At 34.5% G+C, this 24,980-nt stretch overlaps 3 protein-coding genes and 1 pseudogene across 4 annotated transcripts; 1 reads left to right on the top strand and 3 right to left on the bottom strand.

Moving 5' to 3' along the window:
* Nucleotides 1–3,610, bottom strand: LOC131175373 (silicon efflux transporter LSI2-like; annotated as a pseudogene).
* Nucleotides 3,611–3,843: 233 nt separating this feature from the next.
* LOC110663664 (uncharacterized) lies at nt 3,844–6,983 on the bottom strand. Its single transcript, XM_021823052.2, has 2 exons — nt 6,742–6,983; nt 3,844–5,633 (listed from the first exon to the last, which is right to left on the bottom strand). The coding sequence occupies exons 1-2, from the start codon at nt 6,832–6,834 to the stop codon at nt 4,233–4,235; spliced, it is 1,494 nt and encodes a 497-aa protein (XP_021678744.1). The 5' UTR covers nt 6,835–6,983; the 3' UTR covers nt 3,844–4,232.
* A 4,122-nt stretch (nt 6,984–11,105) lies between these two features.
* On the top strand, nt 11,106–14,460 carry LOC110663663 (sec-independent protein translocase protein TATB, chloroplastic). Its single transcript, XM_058140290.1, is given in 8 exon segments — nt 11,106–11,354; nt 11,356–11,474; nt 11,592–11,713; nt 12,488–12,547; nt 12,951–13,110; nt 13,811–13,821; nt 13,824–13,931; nt 13,933–14,460. Coding segments are annotated over 8 exon segments (711 nt in total). The 5' UTR covers nt 11,106–11,271; the 3' UTR covers nt 13,981–14,460.
* A 319-nt stretch (nt 14,461–14,779) lies between these two features.
* On the bottom strand, nt 14,780–21,665 carry LOC110663662 (N6-adenosine-methyltransferase non-catalytic subunit MTB). Of its 2 annotated transcripts, none has more exons than XM_021823051.2 (7): nt 21,386–21,665; nt 17,706–20,460; nt 17,353–17,436; nt 17,126–17,230; nt 16,890–16,998; nt 16,181–16,332; nt 14,780–15,301 (listed from the first exon to the last, which is right to left on the bottom strand). In XM_021823051.2, exons 2-7 carry the CDS (start codon nt 20,379–20,381, stop codon nt 14,867–14,869), a joined length of 3,561 nt encoding a protein of 1,186 aa, XP_021678743.2. In that variant the 5' UTR covers nt 20,382–20,460; nt 21,386–21,665; the 3' UTR covers nt 14,780–14,866. The 2 variants fall into 2 exon arrangements, with proteins under 2 accessions (XP_021678743.2, XP_021678742.2); XM_021823050.2 differs by lacking the exon at nt 21,386–21,665 and adding an exon at nt 21,063–21,225.
* Between the last annotated feature and the right edge of the window lie 3,315 nt (nt 21,666–24,980).

Genomic DNA, 24,980 nt, shown 5'->3' with positions numbered 1-24,980 from the left:
TAGAATAATTATTCTAAATCAAGAATAATTAGTTCACATGAAATAACTATTCTAATTCATTTTATTTTATGCGATTCTGTTGAAACATAGTTATAAATTTATAAACAATAAAAGGGGAATTTTATTTTATGTAGAACCTAAATATTTTTAAACCAGAACACAGGGCTTGGCTAGCCGTTAATGCCTGTAGAATTGCTCAGAAGCAGAAGAATCTTTGATCTCGTTTTGCTAATTTATTCATGGTAGTGGATGTAAACCATGCCCAGCTCGTGCATTGAGGTCTCAAAGTCCTTTTCTAATTAGTAAGCTATACTCTCTAGTAACTCCTTGATCACCACAGGCTGCTCTATGCAATCTTTAAGCACACTATCAAGTTGGTAGCTGATCCCAATATCAGAGACTGAGAGTTTCGCCCAGATACAGGATAAAATGACAACAGCAAGAACTGCTATCCAAGAAGCATTATCCATTTGTGCACGAGGCTCCTTTAATTCCCACAAAGCACTTGGAATTCCAGTTTTGTTAAAGCCATCAAATGTGATAATTGATAACCATTCCACAAAAGAAAATTGAAAGCGAATAGGACACCTGCTGAACAAAGAGAATAAAGCTTATGCATTCTTTAGCAAGCAATAAAATTTCAAATAATAATGCAATTATGAAATCTAAATTTTCTATTAGAACAGAAAAGAAAAAAAAAATTACCATTATCTATGAAGTCATAGATTTCAACTAAATTTACCATTATCTATCAAGTCATAGATTTCAACTCCAACCTATAGTTCCTCCCCTGGGAATTTAAAGAGGTAGAACGTGACATAGTAGCAGGAGAATAGAACTGACATCCTTATCTGCAACGACTTCAGCATGGCATCTTCTTCATCCTTCTGAGTAGAAGATAACAACCTCCAGTACATACACATGAGAATTATAAATTTATAACATTCACAATAGTTCCCACAAGCATTGCAGAGAGAATGACAAAAAGAAAATTCCCAAAAGAAATCTTACTCTGAACCAGGTTTTTGGGTTTGCCAATTGGAGTGGCTGAAGATCCAATACTTGCACTTGAGGAAAGCGAGAGCAGGAACGGATGAGGAGGGAGATTGTGTTGCCTTGCAATTTTCAATACAAATTCAGTCAAAACCACACAATAGGTGTCATTGGCAAAAAGAGAGCTTGAAATGGCAGAAATCAGCCAAATTCGTCAAAGCAAGTCCTCGGCACCCTGGCTTTTCCATGAAAGCAACTTACCCAAGTAAGTGAACATATCTGCTCTCTCAAGATAAACACTGACAACCATTGTTCAAAATAGAAGACCTGGGAATGGGAGATCAATTGCAGGACATGCTTGATCTGGGGCCATGATTTGGAGGATGACCATAAGCATAACCCAACCGTCCTCTCAACAGGTAGAAAAAGGATAGCAGGGAAAACACCAGTATCCGGAAGACTGCGAAGGCAATTGAACCTAGAACTACTTTCACAGAAGAAGCCATAGCCATTTTTCACATTAATTTCTTATTCTTAAATGGGATGATTAAAATATTATTCAATAAACCTACAGTTGATACCAAAACATGTCCAGCAAATTCAATATTCCCACTTGAACATTCAGCCCTGAAAAAGCCAAACATCAAACTATAAGTTTGGGAACTCAAAAGGGTCTGAAGAAATATTCAATATACAGTAATCAAACAGCTGAACTGCAGTCAGTGGACAAACAACAGACGCCAAAAGATTAGCACATATAGCAAATTTTTCTACAGGTCAAAAGCTTAACTAACAAGAAACAACAAAATGAGAGTTCAAAATTGACATTGAAATAAAATAGTCCAACTAGTGATTCTTGTACTCACATTCTTATATGCATTTTCTTTATCTGCTGTAAGTTCTTTTGGAAAGAAAAACATCGGATTGAATCAGCTTGCATGTTCCACCCATCACTAGTGCTTAAAAAAAGAGAGTAGCACTTTCCATGGATTTCCTGGAGAAAATTTTAGAGTTGCAAGTCAAACAAACTGGAAAGCAATATTCCTAAATGCTCTCCAGAATCAAAATAGAGGTTGAAACAGACATACGAGGCGTAAATACAGTCCCATAAAGACATCATTGGAATTAGATGTGAAGCCATTATTTATATTATTTTAATTTTATTATATGTCCATTTGGGCCCATCTAAATGGCAACCTTTGCTTGGGCTTTTTCCTAAGCTATAAGGTAAGCTCCAGGGGCATGAATACTTACTTGGGATTCATAAGCAGTAAGTGCGATACATTCACGCAATAGTTCTCATATCAATATTTATTTTTTTGACCTTGGACCTTTGTCAACTATTAATGTTGGGCTCTACGCCCCTTTGAAATTTCGTTTTTTGCATTTTTTTAAATAATAATATATGATAGATCTATATCATTAATATTAATTTATCTTACGAAGAATACTAGCTATAACATGAACTTATTGGTTCATATAAATTTCATATGTATTAAATGATGATATTTTTCTCATTAATTAAAAGTTATTTTTAAGGTATAGAGAGTGGGGGAAGTATTTAAATTCAATCTCTTCATTTGTTTGTATATCCCATAGTTATTATTTCAACCCATTAAACATTCACTAAATAAAAGAAAAGGTATACTCACTCATAAATTAACAGTGTAGAAATAACCCTCCAAGTATGAGGAATTCAACAATTTATAAATTTATTTTTGTGTGTAATTTTAAATCCACTTTTCTATATATTTTAAAAAACAGAGAATGCTCGATTGAAATATAGAGAATCATTCGAGTCATCAGCTTATCTTTTTGTCTTTAAAAAAAAAAAAAAAAGAAACGGAAGAAGAAGAGTATCGGCATTCAGGCAGTCCAAAATACCCAATTCAGATATAGAATTGACAACAAGAATAGACAGAAAGCGTTTTCTGTTAGACAAGCCTAGTAGAAAGGACTTCAGAAGCAAGCAACAAAATGCAATCCACCTGACACCTTACCTTTTGAGCCCAAAAGCACCACCTATGCAATCCCCTTAATTTGCAAGCCATGGGATAAGTTTGATTCTTGATTCTTGGGCTATAAAATTTCCCCTAGGAATAGAAAGTACCTGTAAATAACTAGTCATTCTTATGATATTTGGGATAGTGAAGGGCAGCAGAGCCCACTTTTGTTGGCCACAGCCTGTTTCTTTCTCTTTTGTCGGTTCATTTGTTTGGACAAGAAGTAGGTAGGACAAAGACGTGCGACCTGGCCTTTACCTAACAAACGCTATTAAGTTTATCCTTTAGGCCGTCAGATGAAACCATAAATGGCATACCACATTATATAATAACATTACGCCTCTATATTGTATTTCCAAATTCCATGCAACTAAAAATTACCACAAAATAATGACAGTTGCTAATGTTCATCTCCACACGATGAGCATGTCCTGATGTCCTTATTGTTCTGAGATGCTTCTACATGAAACAATATGCAAGTACACACAGAAAAGTAAAATGCAGATCAGAAACATCTAATTCTGAGAGAAGCAACAAATGTATTTGTGCTCCTAGAAACTCAGGAAAATGAGATGGACTGATTATCTTTCACAGCCATTAGTGGAGAAGCATATAGACAGATGCACACGATCACTCTATATAGTTGCACTACTTTAAATTGTCAACCAAGGCTGCAGGGCGGGTTGCATTTGGTAGAATCTTTTTTTTTTTTTTTTTTCTAGGCCTGGTTCATGCGGACCAAAACACACACAGGAATTTCACGTGCAAGTCTAATAGTAATACCATATGCCCGTCTAATGGAAGCCCCTGCTTAAAGATAAATGCAGAGTAAATGCAACCACAAAGATTCGACCATCATCGACTCCCAGGTTCTTGTATAACGAAAGTACTCTTTTTTTTTTCCATTATTACACAAGAAAAGGAAAAACAATCCAGAACACATCACTATATGCAAATGCTATTTTTGTATAACATCAAACTAGAAACAAAATAATTAAAAAGAATGCTCTATTAGTTCTCACACTAATGATCCCTACAAACTATTTTCTGAGCACTTGTTGTTTGGATCACCACGGCTTAATTCCTTTTTATATCCTCATGTGACCCCAGGGCTGGTGAACTGTATCCAAAACACCGTTGCGCTTCAGACTTACATCTGACAAGTTAGGCATTCAGTAAAGCAAACCTGTTGATCATACAAGTATAGAGGGGAAGCCATTATGCAAAGTTTCAATGTCAGCTGACTTCTGACTGTAACAATGGGAAGAAAGTCCAGTTGTTGGCAGGCCTAGCTTCCTTCCCAGCAATTGTTTCATTAGCCCACCACTCAGAGCTCATTGTGGGTTTATCAGGCACTTCTTTCAAATTATCAAAGTTGAATTCTTTTAATGACCCAAGAGTGATAGAACGATGCTTTCTATAGTAGTGCTCCTCTTCCATTTCTCCTGAAGATTTGTCAGGTATTTCATTGGAAGTTTCCCTGATATGTAAACAATTTTCACTATTCATTAGCATCTTCCCACTTTTTATGCAGTCCTCTGACATGCTGTCCAGTGAGCATTCTGGGAACATTCTACATGATTGCATTGACTTGCTTTCAAGACAACGTGCAACCTCTTCACCACTCAACTCGAATGAGACTCTGTGATCAACTATAGTTTCATCATTTTTAGATCCATTTTCATAGTTTGCAAGAGATGCAAACTCAGAAATCTGATTTTCCAGGACACCATCTCGAGAGGCAGGCCCCACACAATCAGGTGTCAAAGATCCTGAACCAAGCCTTGAATGCCCCACACCATCCGGAGTCAGGGATCCAGAACCAAGCCTTGAACCTAACCCCACACCATCATCTGGAGTCACAGAACCAGAACCAAGCCTTGAACCTAGCCCCAATCCATCTGGCGTCAAAGATCCAGAACCCAATCTTGAGCCCCGTTGACGAGTATTAAAATGCTCAATGCCCAAGACCTTGGGAGCTTCCCCCATACGGAACTCAAGAATGGGGTGCTTATCAGGGAAAGGAGAACAAGTGCCTGAATTTGAGATAACTGAGCCTGGTGAGATGAGCTGACCACCAGGACTTCCTGGGTACAGCGGATAAGACTGGAATTCATAATGGGACAATGCAAACTTTTGATTGGTCCCGCTATTTCTTCGAGCACGCTCCAAAGAAGACGTCAGGAGTTGAGCGAATGGCACCTCCGGCGAAGAAGGTGTCGTCAGCTGAACAGATTCAGGAGGCGGTGTAAAAGGAGCAGTGGATGGTTCAGTGGTGAAGGCAGAAAATGCAGGTGGAGTAACTAGCTGGGTTTCATGAGCATAAGGACCTGTGGCAAAAATGGATGCAGGTCCACCTGGGGAGTAGGCATTCACTGAAAGGGAAGTAAGAGAGAGCAATCCTGCAGGTGATTGGGTGGCAGAAGGGGGATCAGATTGGAGGAATGAAGCAGGAGAAGAGGGAGGAGCAATAAAAGGAACTGCAACGGCAGTCGAGTGTGTTTGATTTCCAGCTGAAGTAACTACAGCTCCCGGTGCCCCTGGTTCAGGAACAAGAACAGCATTACCAATTCGCTTGCTATTTTTATGAGAACCAAAACACCAGTACAGACTCCAGCACCCTCCCCATCTTCTTTTCTGTGTTCAAATAAGAAAATAAGAAGCTTGTGAGCAATTAGTTCCAAGGGAAAGAAAACACATTTTTTTTTCTTATTGCAAACTAATCTCATCTGACAATAGGACATCTGTTGCATTGATAATTCAATAGAGTGACTAAATTCAGAAGCACATTTCCCATATTTATCCTTTTCACCCACCGTCAAACACCAAGAACTGAACTTGTTAATGCTCCCTATCACCACACCCAAGCCACTAGCGCACATATACATACTAGTGCACAAACAGAGAGATACATATTGCTGCCCAGCCTAGTCCATCAAAACAGAATAGTCATCTAGTTCAATGAGGAAAAGTTATGATGCAATTTGTCATCAGAACTGCTTTGTAAGAAAGACACTGAAATTTTTCGAAAGCTCCTAGATAACATGTATAGGCCATCTAAAGTCATTTTTCCCTATAGCTGTTCCTGCTGTGAATTGTTAGGAAGGTAATCATGTTTCACTCTCCGATAAGTATGAAAAGAAATTATCGATCTTGCAAAATAAACCACGTCAGAAGTGCTAAAAGTTTTGAAATAAGAATATTATTGAGGGGATTCTAAATTCTAAGAGCATAAAATACCTCCGTTTCGGTTTCCCCTGCTTTCAGAAACAAAACTAGCATAAAAGCGAGCAATAAATAATAGCAAAATGGCAAAATCAATGAAACAAGCTAAGAAAGTCAAGGACATGTAGCAAAAGAAAGAAGCTTTCGGTTCTAGAATTTCAGAATTCAAGACCCGAGAAAGATAAAATCTAAATTACCTAAACGTTGTTTATGAGCTACGGCAATAAAATACTAAAAACCAAACTCAGGATCCAAAAATATTAAAAAGAAGAATAAGGAGAAGATAAAGCCAAGCGAAACGTACATAAATTAACTAAAAGAATCACTTAAACAAAATTTTCGATCAAACCAAAGTCAGATTCAGTTCTCTTTATCTTTTCCCGCATTTTCTCACGTACCAAACAAAACATTAAATTACAATCTGAAGTAACAATTAAAACACACACAGCAGCTACGATATTTGGAAGGGAATAAAACAAGACCGATATAGAAATCTAAGAGGGCGTGCGTGTGCGTCTACCTCAACGGCAGTTGGCTGGACACGAGACTCGGCGGAGACGATGGCAGTGGCGGCGGCGCTGATGGTGTCAACGCTGTTGTTGAGGGTTCTCATCTTGGATTTGGAGTAGTGAAAGGGTGCTTGGATAACATATCAGGCTTGGGATTTGATCTTCAGTCTGAAATGAATCGCAGAGACGAGAGAGAGAGAGAGAGAGAGAGAGAGAGAGGGGTCAAAACTGGTACCAGAAAGGATAGATGGTGAGATCAAACAAACACTCTCTTTCTCTTCAGTTTCCGTTACTCTACGGTTCTTATCCTCCAGTTTTCATCCATTTTGCAAATTAATTATTGCCACGTCACCACGTAACAATCAGCCTTTTTCTTTTTCTATCTTTTTTTGGGATAAAATTTATAATTATTATTATTATAATGATTGTTGCCTTTTTATTTTTTTTATTTACTTTCTCTTTTTTTAATAATTTATTATTGTACTACTTACCACTCTCACTTCTAATTTTAACAACTTCATGACACATTCGTCAATAACCTATCAACTCATAAATATTTTTATTTTATATACAATATAAATATTTAATTTTAAAAAATATTTATGTAAACCAACTCTTTATTTTTATATTTTAAAAAATATATCATTTAATTTATATATTTTACTTTATTAAATTTTTTAATTAATTTTTTTATTATTCATACCATTTAAATTATTATCTAACCATACGCTAGTTAATAAAGATTTTCAAAAAATTGAGGCCACAACTACAAGGCACAAAAACAAAAAGAGGATTATTATATGTGCGGACATAAGCGGCATGCAATGACCGAACTACCCTTGGAGTGAAGGAAAATCACAAATGTAGCCTGCAGTTATGGCAGAGCTAATGAGACCGAAGAGGGTGGTGGTGTTATTGTGCTGCTTTCTTGTACACTGAACCTTCATGAAGCGTGAGTCTCGTGATCTCATTTGTGTGGGTGCACCCCCACGCATCCCCCACGTGAGTCCAACGATCAATTCCTACTCCAACAATCGCTACCGTTCAATCAGTTGACTCTTCACACTTTTTTTCCTATGACTTGGCTCCAATCACGTGGACTGCATGTGGTCTAACTGTCTGTCACGCGGACAATATTTGACCCTTAATTGTTTTATCATAATATTTATGCATACTTTTATTTGTTTTTTTAAGATTTTTATATGAAAAAATAATTAAATTATTTAAATTATAAATAAATAAATAAAATTTAAATTTATTGATTCCTTAAATAAAAGATTATTAAATTATGAATAAAAAAATAATATCGTCTAAATATTCCTTTGCTCCTCTTCATTCTTACCAAAAAAAAAAAAATTATATTGCATGATTATAAATATAATGATGGTTAAATTATTATTCCTAAACTACCCAATCATGGCGTACATAAAAAATAATAGAAACACATGATGCGACAATGAAAGGCACATAAGAAAGAAAATGAATGGATGGCTCCCATCACTATTTAGTGCTCGTAGGAATCCAAACCCATAAAACAAATATTTTAGATTTATTTTAAAATAAATTTAAAATTTTTAATAGAGAGATAAAATATTATTAAAATGAAATATTAAAGAAATGCGTAAATACTATTATATATCCACAAAAGCAACGCTATCGATCCTACTCAGTGTTGGGCCCATCCCATCCATGACACCGTTAAAAATCACCACCACCCACCATTGCAGGAGTCCTTGCCATGGAAAATATGGAAATAGTAAAGGGCATTAACAAAATTAACCCTAATTGGTTGTTACTTTAGGACGAGGCAACTTTTTTTGTCAAAGTGTGCACGTGTGCATAGGCATTTGCTTAAGCCTTTTTCTCTCTAAAAATAAGAAGAAGAAGAATTAAACTTGCACGGGTGCATCAGTTCAATTCCTTCCCATTATGATGATCATCATGATCCATTTGCCTCGCTTTTCCCCTCCTTTTCTTCCCCTAAAAGGACCTTTTCTTGAGCTCCAGAACGCCATGCATTCCCTTTTAATTACCCTTTTCTTTTTGTAAATTACTCTTACTTTTAACCCTCTTTTTTTTTTCTTCTTTCAGTTGTCTTTTGGAGACTTTCCCATATGAAGATGATATCACAAACACCCACACCACACGTAGCAAGCAGTTCTCAGAAAGAAACAAGTATATATCTTATCATTGCTTCCTTTTACTGTGTATCGTTGGCCTTTTCCATCTGATTCTAATCATCTATAGTAAATAGATTGCTTAAAGTTAGTAAATTTCCCTACTAATCTCTCAAAGCTGAATCCTTGAAAAGAAAACGAAAAAGGGTTAATGGGTATTCAAGTACTTTATAAATTACAAATAAAATAAAGTTGGGGGGAGGAGGCGGTGGATATTTCAGAAGAAGAAGATCACGGGGCTCTAATGGGGTGGCTTAGTGTGGTCAGGGTCCTGCAAGACGGACGAAAAGCCGAACCAACACGCCACACGTTCAAGTTATCAAATGGCTTGTTTAGTATTACTTAAAATTACTGTTAAAAAAATTATTATTTTATAGGGTTTTAAAAAATAATTAAAAATTAAATTTAATTAATTTTAATTATAAAAATATTAAAATAATAAAATTATTTTTTTAAAATTATTTTTTTTAATAATATCTAAAATGATATTTTTACTGAGAAAAATAATTTTAAACTCTGAAATTCAACATTAAACAGGACTCAAGTAGGTGGAGAAAATTTTTCCATGTAAGAGAAACACACAGGTTCACAGATTTGCTTAAAGATCTCCTCCCTCTTCTCCATAATTCTTGGCTTCCTTTGACAATATATGCAAGCGTCGTTGTTCATGATGCCTATCACAGCCATATCAAACCAAGAAGAAAAGGCTTGTCCAATTGCTGTTAAGGCTATCCGCTTTCCACCTTTTTCACTTGACACTGCAAGATTATTGCACAATTGGAATCGAGTTTTTTATCAGAGGGGTGTAATAAAAAAAAATATTATACCAAGAAAGAGTGAATTTAAATTTAATTATCAAAAAGGTTAAATTATGTTAAATTAGAAGATTTGAGAGCGGAATGCTAATTAAGGATTCGAACGTTATTATAAATAGTATTTAAATATTTGAGTTTAATAAAATAATTAATAAATTTAAAAGAAAATTAAATGCTACTTTAAATTTATTAATTATTTTATTTTATATTTTAAATAAAATATAAATATTATTTTAATAAATAATATTATAAATTATAATATTTTTATTATAAAAAATTATTTTTTAGTTTAAAATTAAATTAAATTTTAATTAAATAAAAAATTAAAATATAAAATATTATTAATTTTGTTTAATAATTACTCTGAGAAAATAATAAATTACTAAATATTTAATTAAAATTTAATTTTAATTTAATTAAAATTATACAGTAATGTTTAAATTTTCTTTAAATTTATTAATTATTTTATTAAATTAAAATTTTAGATAAAATTTATAATAGCGTTTAAATTTTTAAAATATTATTATAATTAACATTCCTCCCTTAAATTTTTTAACACAATATAATTCAGTCCTCTTCAATCATTAAATTCAAATTCATCTTTTTTTTTTTGTATAATATTTTTTTGATTACACTCCTCTGAGAAACGGCCCGAGTAACTTCTTACTCTTGACGTTGTTTCCATGGCTGGATCCAAAAAATCCTAGGCCCAAAAAATGAGCTTTGTTCATGGAATGAACACATTTCTACCTTTTGATAAACTTTTAGGTATGGACGAGCCCATACACCAAAATGGGTCTCAGCAGAAGGTTAGCTTGATGTAAGTCCAAGATCTTTTAAACATGTTCAAGCCCAAAATCATAGGCTGAGGCAAGACGAAAATGTTTCAGCTGCAAGTATAGAAAGTTATAAACATCTTCCACGTGCCTATCTTATCGTGGAGATGATAACGAGTATGCTATTAATAAAAATCACACTATTTAAATTTTAAATCACTCGATTTAAATTTTAATTTAATTAATATTTTTAAAATTTAAATTTAATTTAAATCTGTTTAGAATTTATACTAAATTATTTAAATTTATTTTAAATATAATTATTATTACTCAATAAATACTTAAATTTATTTGGTTTTATATATTTTAATTAATATTTTATATAAAAAATAATTTTTATTAATAATTTATATTTTAAAATTTTAATAATTTTATAAAATATTTTAATTTTATTTTATATAAAATAAAATATATAAATATTTATAAATATTATTATAAAAAATATAGATATTTCATATTTAATTGAATTTTATACAAATAAATTTGAATTACGAATAGTGTGAAATCTAGAAATTTTAAATATGAATCTTTGCCAAATTCAATTATATTCGATTCTAGATTCAATGGAGTGCCCATAAAAATCCGATGATTGTCGTCTTGTCTTCTCAGAATCTCATTGTTCCGTTAAAAACAATCTTCCAAAACATGACTCAACTCTTGATGAGCCCAAAAAATCCCGCATACCTCTCAATATATGATTTTCTAACCACACTATGGTCATGGCATTGTTGGTTTCGACTCCCACAAGCACAAGATCAACTCTTTACAAACAATCTTCTTCTTCAATTTCACGCTATAAAATCCCCACAATTTGGTATCTCCACGAGGATTCTTCAGCTGGGTATCGGTCCTTTCTCTCAATGGAGTGGTCTAAAGCATCTGGGTGTCTCTATTACTCCAAAATCTTTGAAGAATGGTATGTATTACCACTTGGATAGTTGGATATGCTTTCCTTTAAGTCTCTTTCTCTCTCTCTTCTCCTTCTTCTTCTTCTTTAATTTTTTGCTTTGATTCTTGAAATGTGTTGGTGCAGAGAGGAAGTGCAGGTGTAAAGGTCGAGTGGTTCAAGCATCTTTGTTTGGGGTTGGAGCACCTGAGGCTCTGGTTATTGGGGTGGTGGCTTTAATGGTTTTTGGTCCAAAAGGTCTTGCTGAGGTTAGTTGTGCATGGATGAGACTGTTATGTACTTCTCAGCTATTTCTTTTCCTTTAAGGATGGAAGCTTGTTCTACTGTTTGTAACCCGTGCATATAGATGATGTATCGGTTTTAATTGGAATAAGGTATTGACCTCGCAAGTCACGCCAACTCTTCCGAAGCAAAAGTAAATAAAACGAAAAAAAAAGAGGAGGGTCCCCTAAGATTGAATTATGATCTAATGGCATTTCCATAAGATTGATTTTCCTCTTTTTGTCATATCTACAGTCAATTTATTCCGGAGGCCAGTAGAGTGAACAATGCAGGGGCAACAGTTTAAATGTACTGTAGGATCCAGAGTGCCTATATGCGTGCATTTGTTTGTAATTATTTAATCCATGCAGCTGAACAGTCTTCTGATTATTGTGTCTTAAATTTCAATTCTTAACTGCCTTGAATTTGAAGATAATTTGAAAAAAAAGTAGCTTAAATAGGTTGGAATATGAAAGTGCCTTCTATATGCAGCGTACACCCTTTTGTATAAGAGCATCACGTTGAGACACAGTGCATTTCAACTTGCAGATACAGGTTTAACAATGATATCTACTTAGGGGATGGGGAGGTTTAGTCTTGACTCTTGTTTGGGATGGCAACGTTATGAACTTAACAAAAGACCTACCTAGTTATCTCAATGCCCTTGTATTTTTGGTGTTTCAGTTGCATTTACTTTTTGAGAGTGCATGTCTTCTTTCTTTTCCCAGAATTTTTATTTTGTGTAGCTCTACTAAGTGCAGGTTGCACGCAACCTAGGGAAAACTCTGCGTGCATTTCAACCAACCATTAGAGAACTCCAGGTAGATCCTTAGAACTTTCTGTTTAGTATGTTATTTCTGCCACTCTGGAGTAATTGATTATAAACTCAACTTTAACTCAACTAAGCCTTTATCCCAAAAAATTTGGGATCGGCTATATGGATTCGCTTTCTCCACTCTAAACGATTTTGCTAAACGATTTTGAGTTAAATCCTCAGAAATGTGTAATGTTTCTAGGTTATGTTGTACTACTCTCTTCCAAGTCAATTTAGGTCTACCCCTTTTTTTCTTTCTATCCTCTAACCTAAATGTGCTCTACTTGTCTAACTTAAGCTTCCGTATGTCTACGCTTCACATGATCAAACCACCTCAATCTTCCTTCTCTCGACTTATCCTCAATTGGCACCATTTTTTTTTTAAATCCATACAATGCTTTGAAATGTAGGAAGTATCAAGGGAATTCAAGAGCAGTCTTGAACGAGAGATTGGCCTTGATGAAATTTCAAGTCAAACACAAAACACATATGGCTCCAACAGAGCAAACACTGCCTCAATCCCTTCACCAGTTGGCAGCCTTGAAAATTCTCCAACTGCAGCTGACCTCAGTGAGTGGTCGAATGTATCTAACATCTGCTCTTATATTGATAAATCAATTAGCAAGATTAGAAAGTTATATTTTACTTTTAAGGCATATTACTGTGTTGTTAATTACCATTTGGCATTTCTGGAATTTCCTAATGCACTTTGTCAAAGTTCTGTGTCACAAACTGCATTGGGTATGACCAAACAATTTAACAGTGATTACGCTAGCTTTTCCAAGATGCGATACATTGTTAGAGTTATTAGGCTTGATGATCTTTAGGCTGGAATATGATAAAGCATCCGTAACTGAGGACTTGATAGACAAAGAGGATAAAAGGACATGACAAATAGTGCTCTCTTCAACAATGATAATTAAGCTTGTGTCATCTTTGAATAAATATATTTCTTTACAGCTAACAGCAAAATCAACAACTTGTCGAATGTAATATGTTATAATTTCAATGGCCTTGTACATGGAGCCCTTCTTGCAGCTAACCATCGCTACCCTGTGAGGAGTGGTATGAATGCTTCTGCTTCTGCCGTTTCTTTTAATTGAATCCAGTTGTAGCTAGTTCCTTGATTGCATAATTTTAAGCAATTCTTCCATCAGATGGAAAATTATGGGTTAAGTTAGTGATGGTGTCTCTATGCATCCGTGTGACCTGATTATTTTTTTTACACATATAATATGACGAGTCATTGTCAATTATTTTAAACTTGCAGATGGTGCTCCATCTCAAGCCAGAGCGCATATACCAGTGAGGAGTACTTGAAAATCACAGAAAAGCAGCTAAAAGCATCTGCTGCACAACAACTAGGGCAGGCACCACCGCGCCCCCCCCCCCCCCCCCCCCCCAGGAGAAAGCCAGGTTGAATCTGAGAGTCAAGGTTAGCCATTCTTCGCTCCAATCTCTTTCTGTCTGTTTTTGTCTTTGCCTCTCTCTCTCTATCTCTCTCTCTCTCTCTCTCTCTCTGATCTTAAATGAATTTGTATCAGCTACTGTTAGAGAAACTGCTGGTGCCATGGCTCCACCACAAAAGCCAGAAAATGAAGTGTAAGACCTCTCAAGAAAGGTAATAGCATGAAATGCAATGGTCGTCATATTTTACAAAGTCTCAAATGAATCGCTGAGATGTGAAGCCTTGTGAAAGGGGGAAGTGGAGCGTTTTTTTTGTTGTTCTTTTCTTTTTAGGAAAGTGGGCAGGGTTTCTTCAATGCCGTGTATAATAAGATTTTGTATTGGTTGAGATCCCGGGAAGGAATACTAAATTTCAGGAATGAACTAGTTTCATCCCCCACACGATTACACCCAATTTGTTAACAATGTCAACATTTGTTAATGAGATGTTAATGGAAGAGAGATCAGTAAGCAGTGGTCAGAATTGAAGAGAAGCTCCTTAGTTTTGCTAGAAACAAGCTGATAATTAGCTTTATGATAATCATGGCAGGGTTTGGCAAGCTGTAATCAGAAGATTTGTTTGCCATGGTAAATTGGTAATGCTGGACATTTCAAAGGTAATAAAATAACAGCGTTAAAGTATAAAATTAAAGGTTATACACGAGTACCGCTGCCTTACAAAAGGCTATTTTTTATCTCATTTTATGGGTTTAGCGATAATCGCTATCTGATTTCCCTGCGGAGATGACCATTCACCAGCGATCAGTTTTACCGCGATGGCCATATGTGAAGATGGTATGAAATGGCATCCCTTTCCATCTATATTTTAGCTGGGAAAAAAATTACAGGGAATACAACAACATTTTATGACACGTGTTTCTTACAACAAATTCATTGGTCTTTGAGACTCAAAATCAAGGTACTCCCCATTTGCCTGCCCGGCATATCCATACATGTCAAAAAGTTTGTCCTCTAAAGGCATATTCCCACTTTCTCGTCCTCTAAAGCCCTCCATTGGAGAAGCCCATGGAGCCGGAGTTGAAGGGTTAGAGTTAGAAGTCTCTTGGTTTAAACTGAAAGTGCTTGGATTCTGTGGAGAATTTCCAGCAGCCCTCCTGCTGGAAGAATTGGCCGTCGTTAGAGAAATGGATGTTGATTGCTGTTGCTGCTGCTGGTTCTTCATGGGTGACTTTGGCCTTAGAGCCTCTATTTCAGGGGTAGTCATGACGAGATGAGGAGCCTCAGGAGGAGGATTTCGTCCACCACCTCCTTGCCAGATTTTCCCATCCTTGTCAGCAAAATTCCTGACATATGCCTGAGATTTACCAAATCACCAGTTAATATTAAGGGATTAGAAACTCAAGGGACACAGGAAAAATAGGCAACAAAGTGCTAATATTTAAAATCGTAATGAAAAAATAAATAATACTACCGAATTTGTTTCAATGACTTTTTCTAAGTGTCTACAGAGCATTTGTTTTCTAGGGTTCATTAGGTTTGGAGTCAAGTACCATGCTTCTTTTTTTTTTTTTTTTTGAGGGGGTCGTTTTTGTTAAATTTCCTCAATAATGTTATAATTATACGAACAAACAAAAATTAAGCTTTAATCTCAAACTAGTTGAGATCGGCTATACTTTCTTTTTTTAATCATTCAGCTCTATTTAAAACTAATTCTATATCAATATCCAAAAGTTATAATTAATCATTATTTTTTCCTCAAATAGTTCGGTTAAATTTCCTTAATTTTATTGCAAGTTATAATTAATCATAATGAATTCCTTGTATGTCTAATTTCTTTTAATAAAGTACTTAATTTCATTTTTCAGGTTCGCTCAAATCCAAGGGGTGGAATTGCACACGCACACCAACCCCCCCCCCCCCCCCCCCCGGCCCCCACCCTTTTTCTCTCTCTCTCTCTCTCACTCTCTCTCTCCCCGTTCCAATTTTGACCAGTGGATAGGCCAGATTTCAGGCTCAAACTGACCCCTCGCCACCCCTAGTAACTTGGGGGAGAGGGGGCAATGAGGACAGATACTTCATTACAAATTTAGAAGTTCAAATGTTTAAATTTTAAATAGATTAATTTTCAATTGCAATAGCATCAAATAAATGGAGCTTAAATTGTTGTCAACTTGAGAAGTAGATCCACATGAGCAAAGAGGTTAAATGTAACAATGTTTCTAAGAAATCGTACCTCAGCATTGAAATTTGATGAGGATAGTCCTTTACCAACAGTCAGCCAACCAGATCGAATATTGTGGTCTTCACCAAAAAGCTCAAGCCTTCTGCGGCCAAGGGAGAAATGCTCAATTATACGATACATATCTTCAGGCTTTTGAGTTGAACCTGTAATTCCATTGGCACTAAACCCCCTTAACACATGCTCATTTGTTCACCCATTTGAAAAACTAAAGGAGCAGACAGGAGGCATTTGCAGTCTTAAGATAACAATTTATAATTTTCAAGCTTTAAAAAATCGATTATAATGTCCTTCATGCACCATTCTAATACATAAGAGGGCTCCTTAATTACTAAAATATAAGAAGGAAACCATATAAAGCTAGAAAACATTCAAGAAATACTAAACATAAAATGAGTGACAAGTCAATGAAAGTTTCAACTTAGTCTTCCTTGTTGCCTTCGCTTCTACAAGAAACAGGAAAATCACCTCACATGTCCACAAAAGCACAGAATGTATGTTCTACCAAACTAAAGTAAAAGGGACAAAATAAAGGTACGCATTACAATAAACCTAGCTATATCATGATACATATATATATATATATATATATATATATATATATATATATATATATATATATATATAGATGACCAAACAAATCTTAAATGGACTAATCCCAGTGCAGAACCAACAAATTCAATGTTTAAGGGTGTAAACTAACCATAAGGAGGTTCCTCAGCTATAATTACATCTGTGTCAATGTTTGCATGGATTATATGACCATCAGTGCTGCGTCGAACTGTTCCTTTTATACCCATCAAGCAGTGTTCCTTCATTATAATGAGAGTTTGGACAGTAAGTAAATGCATTAGCAAAGCATTCATGATGCAGGAGAAGAAGGCAAAAGAGAGGGAAAGATGTTGATATCTCATGCAGAAGGAACATTAGATTACCAACCTTTGAGTGCTGAAACAGTGTGTGAGAATCATGCCGCAACCCTGGAGTTGCATTACTTTTGTTGGTCTTCACCCAACAAATATCCTCACATCTCCGAAATCCCCACTGAAGCATGAAAAATAAAATAAATTTATAGAATGCAAAAGTAATCTTATAAAACATGATATGAGTCGAAGACACAGAAGGTAGGTTGTAGCCATTACAATTCTACAGGCTTAACTTAGTACCTTCTTTAAACATTGACGCCCTTGTTCAAGTCCCACACCATCACCCACCCAGAGGAAGATAAAAGAAGGTGTATCAGCTATTGCCTGTAACACAAAGGACAGAGAGTTTATCCAAGTCAAAAGCATGAAGATATATGTTAAATTATCAAATGAAATATAATATAGCCCATCTCCACAATGCGAAGTGGTGCATTTATGACCCAGTATGTTGAAGCAAATAACCCAGATTTCCAATTGTATTTCAAAATTATGCAATTACTTGTTTGCAAATTAAATTATATTGAGGACATGCAAAATATTCATTTTCAGAAAGAAAGGCATTTTGTAAAGAAAAGCAATTTGCGACAGACTACCTCAATCTTGAGATTTAATATTTCTTCAAATGTCCAATACTCCATATGGTCAGCTACACCAGGAGCCCGATGAACATATTCTTCCCAAGGGGGGTCCACCAGGATTACATCAAACTTGGTCCCAAAAAATTCAGGAGAGAAGTCAAACTCATGCAGGTCACATTTCAAATACATAGGCGCAGAGGCAGATTTAGCCACAATCTCATCCTTTTTCTGTATAAGCTCCCTGAGTTTGGGGTAATCCTCTACAACATTGGTAAGCTCCAACTCTCTAATAAAATTCTGGGGTCGCATACCAGTATCTACAAAATTCTGGGAGTAATCATTCTGCTCTCCTCTTGAAGGGGCTTTACCAGGAGGTCCATTATTTCTAGGAGGAACCCAACCCCCTGTACTCTTATCAGGAGGAGCACCTCTTCCTATTGGTCCAGCACCATTAAAACCGGGACCAGACATGTTTGGAGGCACTCCCCTTCCAGGTCCTGCCTGATTAAAAAACATTGCAGGATTTGGTGGAGTCCCCATGTTAGGAGGAAATCTTGGGGCTGATGGTCCAGGAGGAACAGGAGAGAGAGCTGGAGGCATGCCTAGCATATTCATCTCTACACCTCGAGCCCCAGGCCAAACCACAGGAGGAGAAAATGGTGGAATAAAGACACCTGGTGAAATTGGAGGACCTGGAGCAGGTGACATACTAGGGCCGAGTGGCTGCATTGGTCCAGGTGGTGGAACTCCAACAGGCCCAAAAGGTGATCCCATTAAGGGCAATGGTACCTGTTGGTTGTCTCTACCAGATGGCCTACCCCTCCCTCCTCTCCCTACCCTGCTTCCTTTTACTCCCAGTGGAGGACCTCTTGAGAAAGACCCTGGTTCCTGGTTTCCATACGGAGGCTGTGAACCACCACTGGAACTATGGCCACCAGCACCTCGACCAGACATAGCCCCTCTCTGTCCTCTTCCTTTCCCTGCCTGGTAGTCTATTTCATCCCTCCATGAACTTGGATCTCGAATAGACACACCTTCATCACCATACCTCTCCTTCGTATCATCAGCAGAAGGCGTAGAACCATATAAATCATGTCTTCTTGCTCTTTCATCACGAATATGTGCCCACTCTTCAGATTTCGGTGCTGATTTCCCATCAGATTGCTGACCAAGCTCACTTCTCCTGCCAAAGTTGGATCCGGACTCTGCCCGTCCATAATCAAGAGGCTTTGTTTGGATCTCTATCACATCATAATTCTCATTTGAAATGCCAAAATTCGATGATGTTTTGACAGCCTCACCCCTGGTTCGACCATGAGGCCTTTCATTGTCACTCCTCTCACGACCATGTCTTGGCTCCCAATCTCTGCCACGATCGTAAACATCTCCATCTTTTGACTCTCTATCATTGCCAATGGATTGCCTTCTTTTCCAACTATCTTTGGAACTTTCTCGATCTCTATTCCTGTCATTCCAGCTGTCATCCCTGCCTTTTGATCTATCGTCCCTATGACCATCCTTTTCTAGATCCTTCCTCCTGATGTCTGAGCTTCTTTCATACTCCATTTCAGAGTACTGTGATTCTTGATGACGCCTTACACTCCTCTCTGGGGTTCTAGACCTGTTAGAGCGCCCCGCTTCTCTAGCACTTTTATCTCTTACCCAGATATTTCCATCTTCATCTGCATTCAAAGACCTTTCACGACTTTCAATAGCATCCCTGCTAGTGGAAGTTCTCTGCTGTCTATGCTTCTCACTTTTCTGCCGACCTGATCTGTCTTCACGAGTAACAGGACTACCTTTATCGTCCTCTTCTACAGCTCCTGACCTGCTTTTGCTCTTGCTCCTCTCCCCATCAGCTCTTCTTTCTTCTCTATTGTTGGCTTTGACACCCTTCTCGTTGTTTGAATCAAAACCTCTGCTTTTACTATCACTGGGTTCATTTCTTGCAGATGCACTTCTCTCTTTAGAATTCTCATATTTGGAATCAGAAGCCTTTCCACTTCTGAGATCAGCCTTTTCATGATAACTTTCTTCGCCTTTCTTTCCAGCATCTGATTCATCCCACCTCCTCCTAGAAGTTCTTCCCAGCTCAGTGGAACCATGAGCCTTCTCTCGACTGCTTTCCCTCCTATCTGAGTACCTGGAATCTCTATCTTGTAACTTCTCATGCTCTCCATCATGGGATCTTTCTTCTTTACTTTTGCTTCCACCACGTGAACTCTCATGTTCTGAGATCTTCAATGTCATTTTCCTTTTCTCACTCTCATCAGCACGACTGTGCCCTTTACTTCCAGACTTTTCTGCAACCTGTCTGTTCTCTAATTCTCCATCCTGGTACCAACTGCTCAGCTTTTCCAAGCTACTTTCTTCTTGTTTCTTCTTTATTTGCTTTAATCGCAACTCTTTTCTTGTTTCATAATCGTCATCGTCACTACCTGCTCTGCTAGAGCCACCACCTGACCTCTTACGACCCTCGTTCCTGTCCCCACCAGAACTTCTTCTTCTCCCATTGCCATCTAATCCCTCAGCATCTTCTCCATTGCTCGACTTCCTGGACTTGCTGGACCGATGCCTCCTCTTATCACTGCCATCCCATTCCTCATCATCCCCTGCCCTATCACTCTTCACATCTGAGCTATCCTCAGTGTCTCGCTTCACATAGCTCCGACTACGTTCAGGTGAATCCATTGCAAATAAAAGGTCCTTGAATAATTAATTCCTGTATAATTTGTGTAACTGAACCTTGTAACACTACAAACAAATGAACCTGAAACCATGTAGACAGGAATAAGGAATCAGACTGAGCACGTGTATTTTCTTTATCAAACAAAATTGAACAGATCCATCACATTTTGTATATAGTCTTTAATGGTGAAATTTTGTAACCATAATAAAATGGAGAAACCAAGGAATATAACCATGGCTATAGAAGATAATGACAGACATTCAACTAAAAGTGCGACCAATGTGAGCAATTTTCACTCAACAAAAGGGAAACATATCAACTGCTCTCAACATAACAATTCTTCAATCTCCTAGAAAGGTCTAACAGTTACTAAAACTACAGAGAATTAAGAAATTCTCGATTGCCTTACAACCTAGCAAAACCAAAAAGAACTGCGCAAAAACGTGAGCGGCTAATGTACGCAATTACAAAGTTTCCATGTCGCAGATTGAGAGAAAGCTCAAAAATCGACATAAGAAGTGAAATCATGAACATTTACGTAAATTGCGTAAAGTAAATAAAGCTAAAAACGTAAATTGCTGTGATTACAACTAGCAATAGAAAGAACCCTAGAAAACTGAAAAACGAGGGGGAAAGAAGAGAGATTGATAGTTGCGTGTGTTTAGAGATAGAGATAGAAGTACCTGGCAGCCGCGATTTGTGAAAAAAAAAACGGTAGGGAAACCCTAGTACCAATCACCAACTCTCTAAAAAGGGTTTTCAGGTCTTGCAGAGTTCTGCAACGCGACTAAAAACCATGGAAATGAACCCTTTTATTTTTTTTTTTCCGTAGTTTATTTATTTTAATATTTCCAAAGCATTAAGAATATCAACGAATAATAATATCTTAAACCATAAAAAAAAGAGAGAATTATAAAATGTAAGTATTAATTTTTAAATTATTCCTTTAATTGGAAAATGAAATAAAATAAAACTAAAAATTCATGATAAATGATATAGTGCTTACTGTTCAGAATCCGCAACAGATTTGTAATAGGTGGGATTTGGGCATCAAGTTTGAATTGTGGGAGCAGATTCTTGTCAAAGAAGAAAGGACATTTGAAACTTGCAAATCTTTTTCCTTACTAACTGCAAAGTCATAGCGATGTTAATGGTCCGGCTAAAGTGGGACACTGCACCAATCCTACATGCTCACACTGCCCCCGCCGCCGCCGCCACCACCACATTCGTAAGCCAAGCCAGCCTAAAGGCTCGATCGTGGCTGCTATTTATTACGCCAACCAAACCACGCACGGTGTTGATGGATAAATTGCACTGATTATTAAAAAAATTATATAATTATTTTATTTTAATTATTTAATTATAATATCTTAAAAAAATTTAACTTTAATTTATTAAAAAAAATTCCTTTAATATGTAATAGTAAATTTTTAAATTATTTCTTTAAACTAACATTAAATTAATATTTAATTAAAATAAATTATAAATTATTATTTTTTATTTGTTATATAAAACAAAAATGTTAATAAAATATCACATATTATTAAAATGTAATTTAAAATTTTAAATTTTATTATTATAATATTATTATTTTTTCATACTGTTACAAATTAAATTTTAATTAATAATAATTAATATATATAATTAATAATTTTATTGATAAATTTAGTTAAAATAAATAATTTCATGTATAATAATTATTAATTAATTAAATTATAAAAAAATAAAGAAAATAAGATAAAAAAATAATTTTATTCTTTTTTAACATGAACACTTATTATTATAAGTTAAAAGATATTTTTTTAAAATAAAATTAAAATTAAAAAATTTTATTTTAATAAATTTAAATTTAATAACTAAAATAAAATAATCACGTAAACCCAAGTTGATATAATTTACCCATGGTGCTGTTAAAACATGAAAGCTCTCTGATTTTCAAATTACTGGCTTTAATGATGCTGTGAAAACTTAAAAACCCTCAATTTTTAATGCAACAGATGATTACTTGCGAAAAATCACCACATTCCATTTCCAACTTATTAATATTTATAATATTTGAACACATTTTAAATTTAATTAAAATTCATAATAAATTATTTAAATTTATTTAAAATTTAATTATTATTATTTAAATAATACTCAAAATATATTTATTATTAATAAATTTGTATTTAAAAAAATTTTGTAATTACATAAAATACTTAAGTTCTATTTATTTAAAATATATCATACAAGAAAATTTATTAATATTATTATTAAAATATATATTTTATATTTAATTAATTATTTATATACATGAATTTGAATATTAAGTATTTAACAAATAAAATCTAAATTTAATATAATATTATTCATCAAATTCGAAATTATTGAAAATTTAATTAAATACAATTCAAACTCATCGTAATATAATTTAGTCGGATTGCTCTACTCAAACTTTTTTAGTTTACCTCAGTAATTTCTATTTGTTCGACTGTTGCTGAGCAATATCCACAAAAATAGATTAGCTGCGACCCATAAATAATTATGCTACCTAGATGCCTTTTACACGATGTATTTTCTTTTTACTATTTTCGAAAGAAATGGGGGAAGACAGTATTACATCAATTTAATAAATAAATATTAAATTTTTTGAATGTTTAATATTTAATTAATAAATAATTGTTATATTCTATATGCCCTTTTGGTGTTCAATGATAAATCACAAATGTACACCGTCTTATGATTCTGGTTCTAGCACATTTGGGAATACCATCGAATAAGACCATTGGCTATGATTTTGCTTGCGATTGCTCTAATGGTAAAAAATTAATTTATTTTTTTATAATAATTAATTATTTTTAAAATAAAAAATTATTCATTAATAGTGATTATGTCAAAAAATGAAATAGTAATTTTTTTTCCTTTTATTTAAGCAATATAAATGAGGTTTTTTAGTAATAGATATTAGAAGTCAAAATATTTCTAATATAAGGAGAAAACTTTGTAAGACATAAAAATCTCATACTTCCTATTTAGAATCTATAATTTTATAAAAATTTAATTCAATTAACTTATTTTTTTTATCAATTTTTATATTTAGAATAAAAAATTTTAAATTCTTTCATTTGATATATATATATATATATATTAAGAATGTATTTTTATAATATTATCACGTGACATTATCTTTTATAGTATTGTCATTTGATATTGTGTGTCATGTAGCATTTATCCATTTAATTATCTTTTACTTTTTTTTAACTGTATAATAAAATTTTGATATTTAAAATAATAAAAATAATTATATAATTAAAATAATTTAAAATAATTTTATGTTTTTAAATAATGTTATATTACATTATTATATTTTTATTATGAAATATTCATTAAAAATTAAAAAATAAAGATTTAATAAAAAATAAAAATAAAATATGAAATAATTAATAAAAAATTAAGATATTATTTAATTTTTTATATATTAAAATTAAAAAAATTAATATTATTTATATATTAAAATTATTAATAACCACAATCAATTTTTTAGCTAAATATAATGGTATAAAAATTTAATTAAATCAAAATAGAGTCTTAATCCTTATGAGTGTACAATCTTACAATGAAAATTTGTAGAGGGAAAAATATATATATATTATTTTTATCTCTCTTCTACAAAACGCTCTCATTTCTCTCTACAAATTTAGTTCTAAGGAGGTCCAACCATTTGATCGTCTACCCTCCCCCTCCTCTCTTTCTTTAAATCTATGTTTTTCGTTTGTTTTCTTATAATTTTCTTTTTGTTGTGCTTAGTTTCCTTTCAGTCTCTAGTTTTGATGGTGTAAGCTCAAATTCTACCAAGCCGTTGTTGATTCATTCGTCCAAGGGCTGCAATGCTTTTTTCTTTGAGTTAAATGTTTCTTTCTTGTTGGCCTTCTGAGCAGTAGATGGTGACCCAGTGGATTCTCGTTGTCTTCTTTGCTATGTTTCCGCCGCCGGTAATGAGGTGGTTGTGCCAGTTTGTCTCTGCTAGGCGTGGTGTGGGTCAAACACTCGATTAAGTTTAGGGTTCCTTTAAATGGGTTGGGCCTACTTGTTTTGGGTTGGGTTGTTAGACTTTTACCTAGGTTTATTGTATTGTTGGGCTGAAGCCACGTGCTTAAGATTTTATTAATGAATTTTTTATTTCGATTAAAAAAAATAAAAAAGGTAAATACGACCACTTTTTTTTTTTTTTTTTAAATTAGATACGGATCCAATTACATTATGGGTGCGTGAATGCCCAATTAATGTAGCGAGGCCTTTGTGTAATTTTCGTTTTTGTTTTACTGGGATCATCCCAATTTAAACCTTGCAAACTGTCGAACGTACAAGACAAAGATGTTATGTGGAGCCAATTATGTGGGGACCAAAATACCTTTCAAACGGCCTAATAAAGGATGGAGAAGTTCATAACAAATTCCTTGATGAGACTTTTTTTTTTTCTTAATAATAATACTTAATTAAAATTAATTAAATCGAATGATGCAGTTTTAAAATTAAATTATATTAATTTGACTTAATTTTGATAAAATATAACAATTAAAATTTTAATTTCTTAAAGAGAATTTTAATTTTAATTCAAA

Source organism: Hevea brasiliensis, chromosome 17, assembly GCF_030052815.1.
Source record: "Hevea brasiliensis isolate MT/VB/25A 57/8 chromosome 17, ASM3005281v1, whole genome shotgun sequence".
In the NCBI taxonomy this organism is placed as follows: domain Eukaryota; kingdom Viridiplantae; phylum Streptophyta; class Magnoliopsida; order Malpighiales; family Euphorbiaceae; genus Hevea; species Hevea brasiliensis.
This window is presented reverse-complemented; position numbering and strand designations above follow the sequence as displayed.